This window comes from Bombina bombina, chromosome 10 (genome assembly GCF_027579735.1).
Source record: "Bombina bombina isolate aBomBom1 chromosome 10, aBomBom1.pri, whole genome shotgun sequence".
Lineage (NCBI taxonomy): Eukaryota > Metazoa > Chordata > Amphibia > Anura > Bombinatoridae > Bombina > Bombina bombina.
The window spans coordinates 117,063,116-117,077,430 of NC_069508.1; the positions used below are offsets into that span (position 1 = coordinate 117,063,116).

The 14,315-nt window shown below is 34.5% G+C and overlaps 1 protein-coding gene across 1 annotated transcript in view; it reads left to right on the forward strand.

Moving 5' to 3' along the window:
• TTLL7 (tubulin tyrosine ligase like 7) overlaps window positions 1-4,661 on the forward strand; it is a 715,282-nt gene extending 710,621 nt beyond the window's left edge. The window contains exon 21 of the mRNA XM_053693316.1: window positions 2,486-4,661. Coding sequence (XP_053549291.1) covers window positions 2,486-2,606 — 121 coding nt within the window. The 3' untranslated portion in view covers window positions 2,607-4,661. The remainder of the gene's footprint in view (window positions 1-2,485) is intronic.
• Window positions 4,662-14,315: the final 9,654 nt, after the last annotated feature.

Consider the following 14,315-nt stretch of genomic DNA (forward strand, 5'->3'; position numbering starts at 1 on the left):
GATGCCAGAGATAGATTTCATGGCATCCCGCCTCAACACCAAGCTACCCAGGTACGGTTCGAGGTTAAGTGATCCTCAGGTGGAATTGATAGATGCCCTATCAGTACCATGGAGGTTCAGACTCATATATCTTTTTCCTCCATTACCGCTTCTCCCTTGTGTGGTGACTCGCATCAAGCAGTAGCGAGCATCAGTGATTCTGATTGCTCCATCATGGCCGCAAAGGACGTGGTTTGCGGATTTGGTGGGGATGTCCTCATCTCCTCAGTGGTTACCTTGTCGCAGAGATCTGCTAGTACAAGGTCCTTTTGTTCATCAAAATCTAGATTCTCTGAGGCTGACCACGTGGAGATAAAACGCATAGTCTTAGCCAAGAGAGGGTTTTCTGAGAGTGTTATCAACACTCTGGTTCAAGTTTGTAAGCCAGTTACTTGTCGTATCTACCATAAGGTGTGGAGGACTTATTTGTACTGGTGTAAAGAGTGTGGGTTTTCCTGGCATAAGGTTAAGGTTACCAGAATTGTATCTTTTCTCCAGGATGGACTGGAGAAGGGTCTATCTGCTAGTTCCCTGAAGGGACAGATATTGGCCCTGTCGGTGTTACTGCACAAGACATTAGCTGAGCTTCCGCATGTGCAGTCCTTTGTTAAGGCTCTGACTAGGATCAGACCTGTGTTTAGCTCCACATTGGAGCCTAAATCTTGTTCTTAGTGTTTTGCAGCAGGCTCCGTTTGAGCCCATGCATACTGTTGACATTAAATTGGTATCTTGGAAAGTTCTTTTTTTTTGCTGGCTATTGCCTCTATGCGCAGAATTTCTGAGATTTCTGCTTTGCAATGTGACTCCCCTTATCTTTTTTTCCATGCTGATAAGGTGGTTTTAAAAAATAAATTAGGGTTCTTCCCTAAGGTGTTGTTGGACTGTAACAATAATCAAGAAATTGTTGTTCCTTATTTGTGTCCTTATCTTTTTTCAGCGAAGGAACGCTTGTTTCACACTCTGGATGTGGTTTGTGCCTTGAAGTTCTATCTTCAGGCTACTAAGGAATTCAGATAATCTTCCTCTTTGTTTGTCATCTATGCGGGGAAGCATAAGGGGCAGAAGGTTACTACGACTTACCTATCTTTCTGGTTGAGGAGCGTCATCCGCTTAGCTTATGAGACAGCGAAACGACAGCCTCCTGAGAGGATAACTGCTCATTCCACTAGATCAGTGGCTTCCTCCTGGGCTTTTAAGAACTAAGCCTCAATGGATCAGATTTGTAAAGCGGCTACCTGGTCCTCCTTACACACATTTTCAGGTTTGATGTGTTTGCTACGGCTGAAGTAGCTTTCGGGAGAAAAGTTTTGCAGGTTGTGGTGCCCTCAAAATAGGGTCCGTCTCTTTTTTTGTTCCCTCCCGTTATTCATTGTGTCCTCTGGAGCTTGGGTATAGTTTTCCCAACAGTAAGGAATAAAGTCGTGGACTCTCCCTGTCTTATGGAAGGAAAACATAATTATGCTTACCAGATAAATTCCTTTCCTTCCTGGCACGACCCCACCCGTAATGTATTTTTAGATAGGTGGCTCACTTTTTTATATTAATTCTTCTGGCACCTTTATACCCTGATGTTTCTCCTACTTTTCCATATTCCCTCGGCAGAATGACTGGGGGATAGGGGAAGTGGGAGGGATATTTAAGCCTTTGGCTGGGGTGTCTGTGCCTCCTCCTGGTGGCCAGGTGTTGTATTTCCCAGCAGTAAGGAATGAAGTCATGGACTCTCCCTGCCAGGAAGGAAAGGAATTTATCTGGTAAGCATAAATTATGTTTTTATTAGATGGTGCTATTATGAGCGTAACTGTACTTTGTAATGTATTTTTTATGTGTTTTGTGAGACTTTTTTGTTTCATGAAATAGTTAACCAGAGCTCTGAGGTCCAGCTAACCAGACGCACTATATATTATCTATCGTCTATCTATCTATTACCTATCTGTCTGTCTATAAATTCATGTTTTTAGCTTTCTCGCTCACTCTTTATCTAATCTATCAATCGTCCATCAGACATCCTTTATCTTTCAACTTTATGCACTGTCAAAATTTAATATAAAGAAATCTAGAAATATAATTTACTGACTGGAATCTGTCCTACTATCGCAATCTATTTAGTAACTGCAGCACTGTTTCTTCTGCAGGTAAAAATAATCATCCTCCAGTCCTACAAAACTGTGCAAATTCCCTTTGTATCGTGTTCGGCAAGCTGCATAAAATAGCATTACATTTGCAAGACTAATCATATAGATTTGATATACCTTATAACCAAATCTATTTCGCTTAATATCCTCGATAACGCTAATTTATGTCACCTTAGAAAAAAGATCAGCATGATATAACAGAGAAAACGGAACATTGTGATCGTTACACAAATAAATACCTGCCCAAAATGATTTCCTAACTTGCTTGCAGTATATTGCCCATTTAATTGACTTTTGTTCTGTAATCATTTTAGGTCTTTATTGCCTGCGATGCCACAGTTCATGATGAAAACTTCGTCTTCCAACATTAGTCGCACTTCATCCGGATTGCCTCGTTCAAGCATTTTGTTTACCCCTCGACTTAACCAGCACTAAAATAAAAAAAAGTACATTTTGTGCTCTCTAAATAATAGCTTTTTAATTTTGTTTTAAATCTAATTTCATAATGGTGCTAAGCACAGCTATATTATGGCACCGCTAGAAACACTGAGTGCATATTGCAAATGTTATAAACTATATGCTAATTTGTTTACAAGATATGTGAATGTCTAGATTCAGGATAGTTTATAAGAAAAATCCTTGACGTTATTTTTTTTTTCCTTGCACAGTGTACAAAGTGGAAATGATAATGTTGATCGAATTAGAATGCTAACTTATTTTGCTTGAATATGGAACAATGTGTTATTTATTTTATATATATTCGATTCTACTGAACAGTTATTAACATGAGTACAAGTTGAAAAAGTCAGGCTTTGGAAAAATAGCAGACATTATTAAAAAAAAAATATTGTAATTATCCCTGCGGCAGTCTAAAAAAATGGTTGAACAAAAGCCAAACCTTATAGAGGAGAAAAGAAGCCTTATCAGGCTTTTTAATAACACAGCAGTATACAACATTACAAAATATTTGTAACAAGATGATTGTTGACCTCTGACCCAAAAGATTTTTCACAAATGTTCAGTCCAGTGGGCCCGATAATGTACATATGATTATTTCCATTGACTTCAATAATTGTAAAGAATGTGCCATCATAGAATAAAAGGAACAGTCTATACAACAGAATTATTATTGTTTAAATAGATAGATAATCCCTTTATTACCCATTCCCTAGTTTTGCCCAATTAACACAGTTATATAAATACACTTTTTACCTCTGTGATTACCTTGTATCTAAGCCTCTGCAAACTGCCCCTTATTTCAGTTCTTTTGACAGACATTAATTTTAGCCAATCAGAGCTGGCTCATCTGAACTCAACGTGCGTGAGCACAGTGTTATCTATATGACACACATGAACTAACACCCTCTAGTGGTGAAAACCTGTCAAAATTCCCTGAGAGAAGAGGCGGGCCTTCAAGGGCTTAGAAATTAGCATATGAACCTCCTATGTTTATCTTTCAACTAAGAATACCAAGAGAACAAAGCAAAATTGGTGATAAAAGTAAATTGAACAATTGTTTAAAATTACATTCTCTATCTGAATAATAAAAGTTTATTTTGGACTAGACTGTCCCTTTAAAGGAACATAAAACCCAAAATGTTTTTTTCATGATTTAGACAGAGCATACAGTTCTATAAAAAAAAAAAAAAAAAAATCTTTGTTCTCATGGTATTCTTTGTTGAAAATAATAGCTAGGTAGGTAGTATGCATATCTGCAGCACTACATGGCAGGAAATACTGTTACTACCTAGTGCTCTTGCAAATGTATTACATTGTTAAAGGGATATGATGCCCAAATGTTGAAGCACTTGAAAGTGATGCAGCACACCTGTAAAAACCTAACTAGAAAATATCACCTGAACATCTCTATGAAAAAAATGAAGATGTTTTACCTCAAAAATGTCCTCATCAATAGCCACATCCCATTGTAAAGGGACTTTATGCAGCCAATCAGGATACTAGTCCCAGGACTTGCAAGGAAGCGAGCAGGCACAGTCATGTTATTTCCCTCCTCAGCACAAGAAGGTTCACTATGAAATCTTCTGAGATTTCAGTGAAATCTCAAGATATCTCAGTAATGCAAAATGTGACATGCAGCTGATCTGACTCTAGCTGTAGGATAACTGTTCACATAGAACTTACTTTGTTTGGTAAAATATCTTCCTTTTCTACATAGTGATGTTCGGGGGATATTTTCTAGCCAGCTTTGTACAATTATGCTGCATCACTTTCAAGTGATTTAGCAAATGGGTATTATGTCTCTTTATTAGTATTCTTGGAAAACTGCTAGCATATAGTGCTTCAGAAATGTCCACCCTCCTGAGGTTACCTACCTGCATCTTAACAAAGGATACCAAAAGAACAAAGTCAATTTAATAAAATAAGTAAATTGGAAACTTTCTTAAAATTATACACTCTATCTGAATCATGAAAAAAAAAGTTTCATATCCTTTTGAAGGCATTTAATCAATTTATTGTAGACTGTTATATGTGCAGAGTTTTATTTTTTGTCAAATGCAATATTTTTTGTATCATTTTTTTTAGCTTTTTTATTGTGCTGTGTCTAATGTTATATTTTATTTTTAATTGAAGAGTCTCATTTCTCTTTATTAGCTTAACTTTAGTGATCAATAAACTATAAACAGGCATTGTTTTTTTTTTTCTTATTTAGCACCAAGTATTTATTTCTCTCACTAAAACTTTGTGCCTATGTTGTTGTTTTTCAGAAATAAAGTATTGAATGTAATGATTCTTCAACAAAGTCGTTGAGCCCGCCTGGGGTGTCACAACCCTTAAAGGGACAGTATACACCAATTTTTATATAAGTGCATGTAATAGACACTATTATAAAGAGGAATATGCACAGATACTGGTCTAAAAATCCAGTAAAAAACCTTTTAAGCTTCCTAAGAAGCTCCCAGTTTAGCATTGTTGGTGAGGCTAGCCTGGGACACCCACTGAAAGTGGCTGAAAAAGCAGGAAGGGCAGACCCTTCCCCCTCCCCAGCATATGAAAAGACCCATTACACAAATAGGAACAATCAGGAGTCTGTAGACTTGGGTTTACATCTGATACTTTGGGGCTTGGTTAGGAGTCTGAAAATCAGCACAATGTTATTTAAAAATAAGCAAAACTATACATTGTTACAAAAACACTACCAGATGGGCTATATGAATGGATCATCTAGAAAAGATTTATGTAAAGAAAAATCTAGTGTACAGTGTTCCTTTAACTGAAGATGTCATCTAGACTTAGTGCTAAAAATCCCCAGTTACATTCTTTCTATATATCAATGTGCAGTGCCAATTATTATTATTATAAATTCTGAATTTTGCAAGTTTTGTTTTGTATCACATAGTGTTTTATATTACTTGTAAAAACATCTTAGTTCAGAGTTTTAATTTTTTGTTTTTATTTCAAAAGTACACTAAGGAGCCAAATTATCAATGTGCGGATGGGCATGTAGTGGATCATGTCAGCCGCACATCGATAAATGCCGACAGCATATCCTGTCAGCATTTATCATTGCACAACCATTTCACTAGAATCGGCCAATCAGCCGCTAGCAGGGGATGTCAATCAACCCGATCGTATGCGCTCGGGCAGATTGCTGTCCACCACCTCAGAGGTGGCGGACGAGTTAAGGAGCAGTGGTCTTAAGACCGCTGCTTCTTAACTTTTGTTTCTGGCGAGCCTGAAGGCTTGCACGCAACCAGAGGCATTGGGGCCCATACGGGGCTTGATAAATCGTCCCCCACGGGTGATAGCAAACAAAGTTTGAGAATCGTTGCTCTGTTTTTTTTGTTTTTCTTTTATTATTTGTTTTTAATTATTTTTAATAGGGTTGCTAACAAGGTGCTTACATTAAATGTGTATGTAAAGGTTTAATTGTTGCCTGGACCAGATATCATAGTTAAAGGGACATTAAACACTAAATACATGCTAGATAGAATGATGCATTCAAAGAAAAGATTAGTCCATGAGTAACATGTAGATGTATTTTTTAAAGTTTCATTAGTTGTTTAAAAAGTGACAAAATAAGTGTAAAGTTTTAGTGTCTATAAAACACTGGGAGCTGCCATGTTGTAACTTGTGTTACCTTCTCTGCTGTGGCCAATTAGGGACAGTTATACATAGGTCATTAGAGTGTGCAGCCAATGGTTGTGCTGGATTTAACAGTGTTCTGCACTTCCATTTCTAACAGGAACTGAAAAGCTCACAATTTCAGAATGGAATTACAGGCAAAGAGGACAAAATAAATAATGAAAGTATATTGCAGAGTTGTTTTGTATATACAATTTATAATTTTATATTACCATCTCAAAGTGTTTAATGTCCCTTTAAAATTAACAATCCTAAAAGAATATAACCATGTCACTGTATTCATTTAATGTTAAGTTAGAAAACAAAAACAACACATTTGTGTATATGATTGGACTGATAGCTAAACAATATAACATGGCGTGGCCAAAGCAGAGTTATAACATATGCTGTTTCAAAGGATTTACAGTAACAAAGAACAAAAGGCATTTTCCACAAAACCCACAGTAATTGAAATAACTTTATTTGATTTTTACTTATGATTATTTAATCATAAAAATAATGCAGATTTTCATTGTTCTTCAAGAAAAATGTAACGCATAAGAATGAAGTTTTTTTTTTGCCCCACTGGATAAAGAACATACAAATGTGATTCAATGTCTTTTAAAGGGTTGCCACTCTTATTTACGTCAAAAATAAATGTAAAATAAATTGTCATTCCATTGCTCAGGACAATTTTGTAATAATAATAGGTCTGTATTAAATAAAGCAACCGTACAGAACAAGTGTTTCTTTGATTATTTTTTTTTTAATAAAGCTTGTATAACATAGAGAGTAATTATTAGAATTCTGTTTTTTCTTTTAAATGGGAAGCTTGTACAATAACACAAAAAAAAAGATATAAAAAAGAATTTTGTAGCCATTACTAGATCTTTCAGTATGACAAACATCTTTTTCTAATACAATTTTTTGGGGTAACTATATATATATATATATATATATATATATATATATATATATATATATATATATATACAGTATATATATATATATATATATATATATATATATATATATATATATATATATATATATATAAAATCCTTTAAAGATATGCACTCCTCATCCGTTTGTAATTGCCACGGTGCTAAGAGGCTTAAATCCAACTCTCATACAAAGAAAGCACTCAATGGACTTGTTAAGATGCAATCCATAACTTTTATTACAAAGTTATATATTTGCTTTTTTCCAATTCGAATATTTTATCTCAGCATATATATAAAATGGGAATTCCACACATTTTCATATAAAATATTTGGTTGTAAAAAAAAAAAAAAAGATTATAACAATATATAATCTAACTATGTAGTTGTTACACTCACAATAAATCATTTACACATTTTAACAGTAACTGCCCCAAAGATATTTTCATTTCTGTCAAAAATAAATAAATAGCTAAATAGCCTATTCAGGTTGCCCCACTGTTGTTGCAGTTTGATTGGTTTAATTATGTTTTTTTACCATAGAAATGTGGTTTTCCTTGATCAGCTGAAGCTGTAAATAAATAGTTTAATCCATTCAGGTCTCTATATGTATTGTGCACTGTAGGAACTCATATTGCAAATAGTATATCTTAGCCCTAAGGATAACATACTAATCAAAATATAGGCACTGTTTAAATTAGTTTAACTTTTTTGAAGCAACACATATAACAACACAAATAAAAAAAATGCAAATTGCAGTATTTCTGCTATTCCCGGTAGTTTGATGAATTACCCTGTAGAATTTACTGTTATTACCTTAAATAGAACTTGCATAAAAATATCTAGCTTTGTAGTTCAGTAAAAGCTTTGATAAATTAAGCCTTCCAGGTCCTGAACTGTACTTAAAATGAAAATCTCTAAACTTTGACCTATTATATGAATTCTTAAATTGCCCTGTGTTCAAAACTTTCCACTATGTTTTATATATTAATTTTGCCTGATTGCTCAGACCAATTTTCTTGTGCATTTTATGGTAGGTTATTTAAAATGAAAATATTATTTAAAGGGACACTAAACTCAAATTTAATATTTAAAGGGACACTGAACCCACATTTTTTCTTTTGTAATTCAGAAAGATCATGCAATTTTAAGCAACTTTCTAATTTACTCCTATTATCAATTGTTCTTCATTCTCTTGCTATCATTATTTGAAAAAGAAGGCATCTAAGCTTTTTTTTTTAGTTTCAGTACTCTGGACAGCACTTTTTTATTGGTGGATGAATTTATCCTCCAATCAGCAAGGACAACCCAGGTTGTTCACCAAAAAATGTGCCGGCATCTAAACTTATATTCTTGCATTTCAAATAAAGATACAAAGAGAATGAAGAAAATTTTATAATAGGAGTAAATTAGAAAGTTGCTTAAAATTTCATGCTCAATCTGAATCACAAAAGAAATTTTTTGGGTACAGTGTCCCTTTAATGATTCAGATAGAGAATGCAACTTTAAACAACTTTCTAATTTACTCCTATTATCAATTGTTTTTCGTTCTCTTGCTATATTTAAACAAAGCGGGAATGTAAAGCTTAAGAGCTGGACAATTTTTGGTTTAGAACCTGGGTTATGCTAAATGAAGCCACCAATAAGTTGCTTTTTAAATAAAAATAGCAAGAGAATGAAGACAATGTGATAGTAGGAGTAAATTAGAAAGTTGCTTAAAATTGCATGCTCTATCTGAATCATTAAATAAAAAAATTGGGTTTAGTATCCCTTTAAGCATTGACATATAAACTGTAAATTGTTATTTTGTTTTTAATTCTTCAGAAAATAATAACATAATAACTTACTGGATGTAAATGAAATATAATTATGCTTTTGGATAGGCTATCTATTCTCTCTTGCATTCCTTCATACATGCTTTATCTCAAATGTTATGCGCTTTCAAAATTTGAGATACATTAGTCTATAAATGTAATTCAGTCTCACACTGGTATCTTTATTAATAATGCAATTTACAAACTATATAGTAACTAGAGCATTGTTTCTGCAGTAGGTGTTAAAATCCTCCTGTATGAATTATATATATATATATATATATATATATATATATATATATATATATATATATATATATATATATATATATACATATATATATATATATATATTCTGTTTGTGTGTGTGTAAATATATATAGATATAGATATATATATAGAGAGAGAGAGAGATACTGTGTATATATATATATATATATATATATATATAGAGAGAGAGAGAGAGAGAGAGAGAGATACTGTATATATATATATAGAGAGAGAGAGAGAGAGAGAGAGAGATACTGTATATATATATATATATATATATATATATATATATATATATATATATATATATATAGAGAGAGAGAGAGAGAGAGAGAGAGAGAGAGAGAGATACTGTATATATATATATATATATATATACATACACACACCATTATATTATATAGAAGAGTCTTTAAAACAATGGAAGATTTTTATCAAATGTTATTAGAAGTGAGAAATGTTTAACCTGATTTGGTATAAAACCATGCATGACTGAATATATCATACTAATTTATTGGATTTCATGATTTTATATGTGAAACATTGAATTCTTATATTAAAAACAAACAAATTGAGCTCTTAGTAATGAGAATATTGAAGATGGATTTTTTTCAGAATGATCCATTAAAATACTCTCAAGGACTAACAGAGGTGCAGAAGTTTACAGTTAAAATTGATTGCTTACATTTACAGGTATTGATTTCCTGTCATCTCTAGGGTATTATACCATAGGTTAGCCTGTTGGAATTGTCTGGCTATTTTATCTTATTTATTTGGATAGGCACAGTTAAATGTGCTAAATACAATGTTTAAATTGTTCTTTTAAGTTCCTACAGGTAAATTAATTTATTGACATTATAATTAGATTTAAACCACTTCAATTTTAAATTCATTACAGTAAATATAGAAACAAATTCAAACAAGAGGTAGCGGTTAATTATGTAAAAAACAAACAAATTTAGATCAATAGAGAACAATGGAATTTTATCAAAGTATCTGTTCAAGCAGTGCAAGACGATAAACCCACTGCAATTGTAATTTTATATAAATTACAAATGTTGTATCTTATTACTCTAACAAAACATTACATTTTTTTTAATATGTATCACGTGAACATTGGTATTAAATGGTTTGTGGACAGACATAGAGGTCACTGGTTAAATAAACTTGCAAACTAGAAAGCAGGGAACCCAATGAACTGGTACTAGAAATAGGTGAAATTAAAATATACATTTTCAACCCTGTTACTAAATAAAGCAATAGGATACCCTTCACATTAAATCTCACAAATGCACTTTAATGTACAGGTAGCCCTCAGTTTACGCCGGGGTTAGGCTCCAGAAGGAATGGTTGTAAATCAAAATCATTGTAAATTGAAACCCAGTTTATAATGTAAGTCAATGGGAAGGGAGGGAGATAGGTTCCAGGCCCCTCTCAAAGTTGTCAAAAGTAACACCTAATACATTATTCTTAAAGCTTTGAAATGAAGACTTTAAATGCTAAACAGCATTATAAACCTAATAAAATAATCACACAACACAGAATATATAATTAAACTAAGTTAAATGAACAAAAACATTTGCTAAACAGCATTATAAACCTAATAAAATAATCACACAACACAGACTTCACTTGCATTTTTCTGCAAACAGTTCTTTCTATGCATTCCAATCTAGACTGATTTATAGACATATAGGATCTTGTTCCTTTGAAATCTGCTCGATAACTCAGGTCTGATTAAACTGATTAATTTCAGCTTGCTTGGCTTTGCTGAAACACAAGCGGACAGCTCCACCTACTGGCTATTTTAATAAATGCACTGCTTCTCAATGCTTTTCAATTGCAGTCACATGACTGGAAAAAAGGGTTGTTATTCTGAAATGGTGTGAATTGAACCGTTGTAAAATGAGGGCCACCTGTATTTAAAAGTACAAGAGAATACATGAAAAACATTAATAGGTAAAGTACAAATTTAGAACTGCCACGTGTGTATATAGGGACATTGGGGTTGAATTCAATCTTGTCTAGGGTTGCCATATTGACGTTTTTTTCATAAGTGTCCTCCCTTAAAGCAGCAATATGGCAACTCTAATGAGGCCAGTCGTGTTTATGGTTTTTTTGGCCCCCAATATACTTTTCTTGACATCAGAGGGATAGCAAACCAAATGATAACACAATATTTGTATTGGAAAAATATTCAATTGGACACTGGTAATGTCAACTATATGATTCGTGGACAACATGAACTTTGGTGATCAGAATCCAATGGACCACAAGTTTTCAACAAAATATCAACAACAAAAAGGACACATCAAATTCACCAGCCAAATGCACTTGATAAAATGCAAAACTGTCTTTTTTAACAAGTTTGTGAGTATTTAGACAATATGAAATAATTCTATAATCTTGTGTATGTGCAAAACACTCTAAAATGGCCAGCGGTAGAGGAATGGATAGAAATATGTGTATGTGTATGTATTAAAGGGACAGTCAAGTCCAAAAAAAACTTTCATTTTTCAAATAGGGCATGTAATTTTAAACAACTTTCCAATTTACTTTTATCAACAATTTTGCTGTGTTCTCTTGGTATTCTTAGTTGAAAGCAAACCTAGGGAGGCACATATGATAATTTCTAAGCCCTTGAAGGCCGCCTCTATTTTATTTGCTTTTCACAGCAGGGGAGAGCTAGCTCTTGTAGGCCATATAGATAGCATTGTGATCACGCCCGTGGCTAGTGGCAGACACTGCACTAATTGGCTAAAATGCAAGTCAATAGATAATAACTAAAAGTCATGTGATTAGGGGCGGTCAGAAGATGCTTAGATACCAGTTAGTCACAGAAGTAAAAAGTGTATTAATATAACAGTGTTGGTTTTGCAAAACTGGGGAATGGGTAATAAAGGGATTATCTATCTTTTCTCTTGTAAGGTGTATCCAGTCCACGGATTCATCCATTACTTGTGGGATATTCTCCTTCCCAACAGGAAGCTGCAAGATGATCACCCACAGCAGAGCTGTCTATGTAGCTCCTCCCCTAACTGCTACCTCCCAGTCATTCTCTTGCAGCTCTCGACAAGGGAAGCAGCTAGAGAGATGTGGTGCATTAATGTAGTTTATCTTCAATCAAAAGTTTGTTATTTTCAAATGATACCGGAGTTGTACTATTTTAGCCTCAGGCAGAAAGTTGAAGAAGAGTCTGCCTGTGGTCTTTGATGATCTTAGCAGGTTGTCACTAAGATCCATTGCTGTTCTCACACATAACTGAAGAGATGGGTAACTTCAGCTGGGGGAATAGCGTGCAGGGTCTCCTGCTCTGAGGTATGTGCAGTTTTAAATTTTTCTAGAGAAATGATATGCTAGAAAATGCTGACAATACCGGATTTACTTAAGGTAAGCCTGATTACAGTGATTTAATAACGACTGGTATCATGCTTGCTGTAAAGGGTAATATTTTTATTATTTACTCACATTACTGAATAGATATAACGTTTGCTTGAGGTGTATAAACGTTTATTTCATATTGGTGATAAAACTTTATTCTGGGGCCCAGTTTTTCCACATGGCTGACTAGATTTTGCCTAGGGATAGTTTTTTAAGGCCCTCTCACTGTGAGTACAGGTTGGGAGGGGCCTATTTTCCATTAGTTTTTGCAGATTGAGACATCCAGCTTCCCTGAAGGAGTCCTCTGAACATATAGAACCTCTCTAAGGGGTTTTTGTGCCTTCCAAAGTCGTATGGGCAGGTAGGGCCACAGTAGAGCTGTGGCAGTTTGTTGTGACTGTTTAAAAACGTTTATATCGTTTTTTTGATCCGGTTTTGAAACTAAGGGGTTAATCATCCATTTGCAAGTGGGTGCAATGCTCTTTCAGCCTATTATACACACTGTAAAAAATTCGTAAGATTTACTGCTTTTTTCACTGTTTTAGCAGTTTCTGTGATTGTTTTTTTCTCTTAAAGGCACAGTACCGTTTTTATTTTTTGCTTGTTCACAGTTATTAAAGTGTTTTCCAAGCTTGCTGGTCTCATTACTAGTCTGTTTAAACATGTCTGACATAGAGGAAACTCATTGTTCATTATGTTTAGAAGCCATTGTGGAACCCCCAATTAGAATGTGTACCAAATGCACTGATTTTACTATAGATTACAAAGACCATATTCTGGCTTTAAAAAATTTATCACCAGAAGAAATTGACAAGGGGGAAGTTATGCCGTCTAATTCTCCCCACGTGTCAGATCCTATAAATCCCGCTCAGGGGACGCCAAGTACATCTAGCGCGCCCATTGCGTATACATTGCAAGACATGGCGGCAGTTATGAATCATACCCTTGCAGAGGTATTATCTAAACTGCCAGGATTGCAAGGAAAGCGAGACAGCTCTGGGACTAGAATAAATACAGAGCTCTCTGACGCTTTAGTAGCTATCTACAATACACCCTCACAATATAATGAAGCTGAAGCAGGGGAGCTTCAATCTGTGGGTGATTTTTCTGATTCAGGGAAGATACTTCAATCTGATTCTGATATGTCTACATTTAAATTTAAGCTTGAACACCTCCGCGTATTGCTCAGGGAGGTTTTAGCAACTCTGGATGACTGTGACACTATTGTAGTCCCAGAGAAATTATGTAGATTGGATAAATACTATGCAGTACCTACTTACACTGATGTTTTTCCAATCTCTAAAAGGTTTTCTGAAATTATTACTAAGGAATGGGATAGAGCAGGTGTACCATTCTCTCCCCCTCCTGTTTTTAAAAAGATGTTTCCTATAGACGCCGCTACACGGGACTTATGGCAGACGGTCCCTAAGGTGGAGGGAGCCGTTTCTACTCTAACTAAGCGTACCACTATCCCTGTCGAGGACAGTTGTGCTTTTCTAGATCCAATGGATAAAAAATTAGAGGGTTACCTTAAGAAAATTTTTATTCAACAAGGTTTTATTCTCCAGCCTCTTGCATGCATTGCCCCAGTCACTGCTGCCGCGGCTTTCTGGTTTGAGTCCCTAGAGGAGTCTCTACAGGTTGAAACCCCGTTG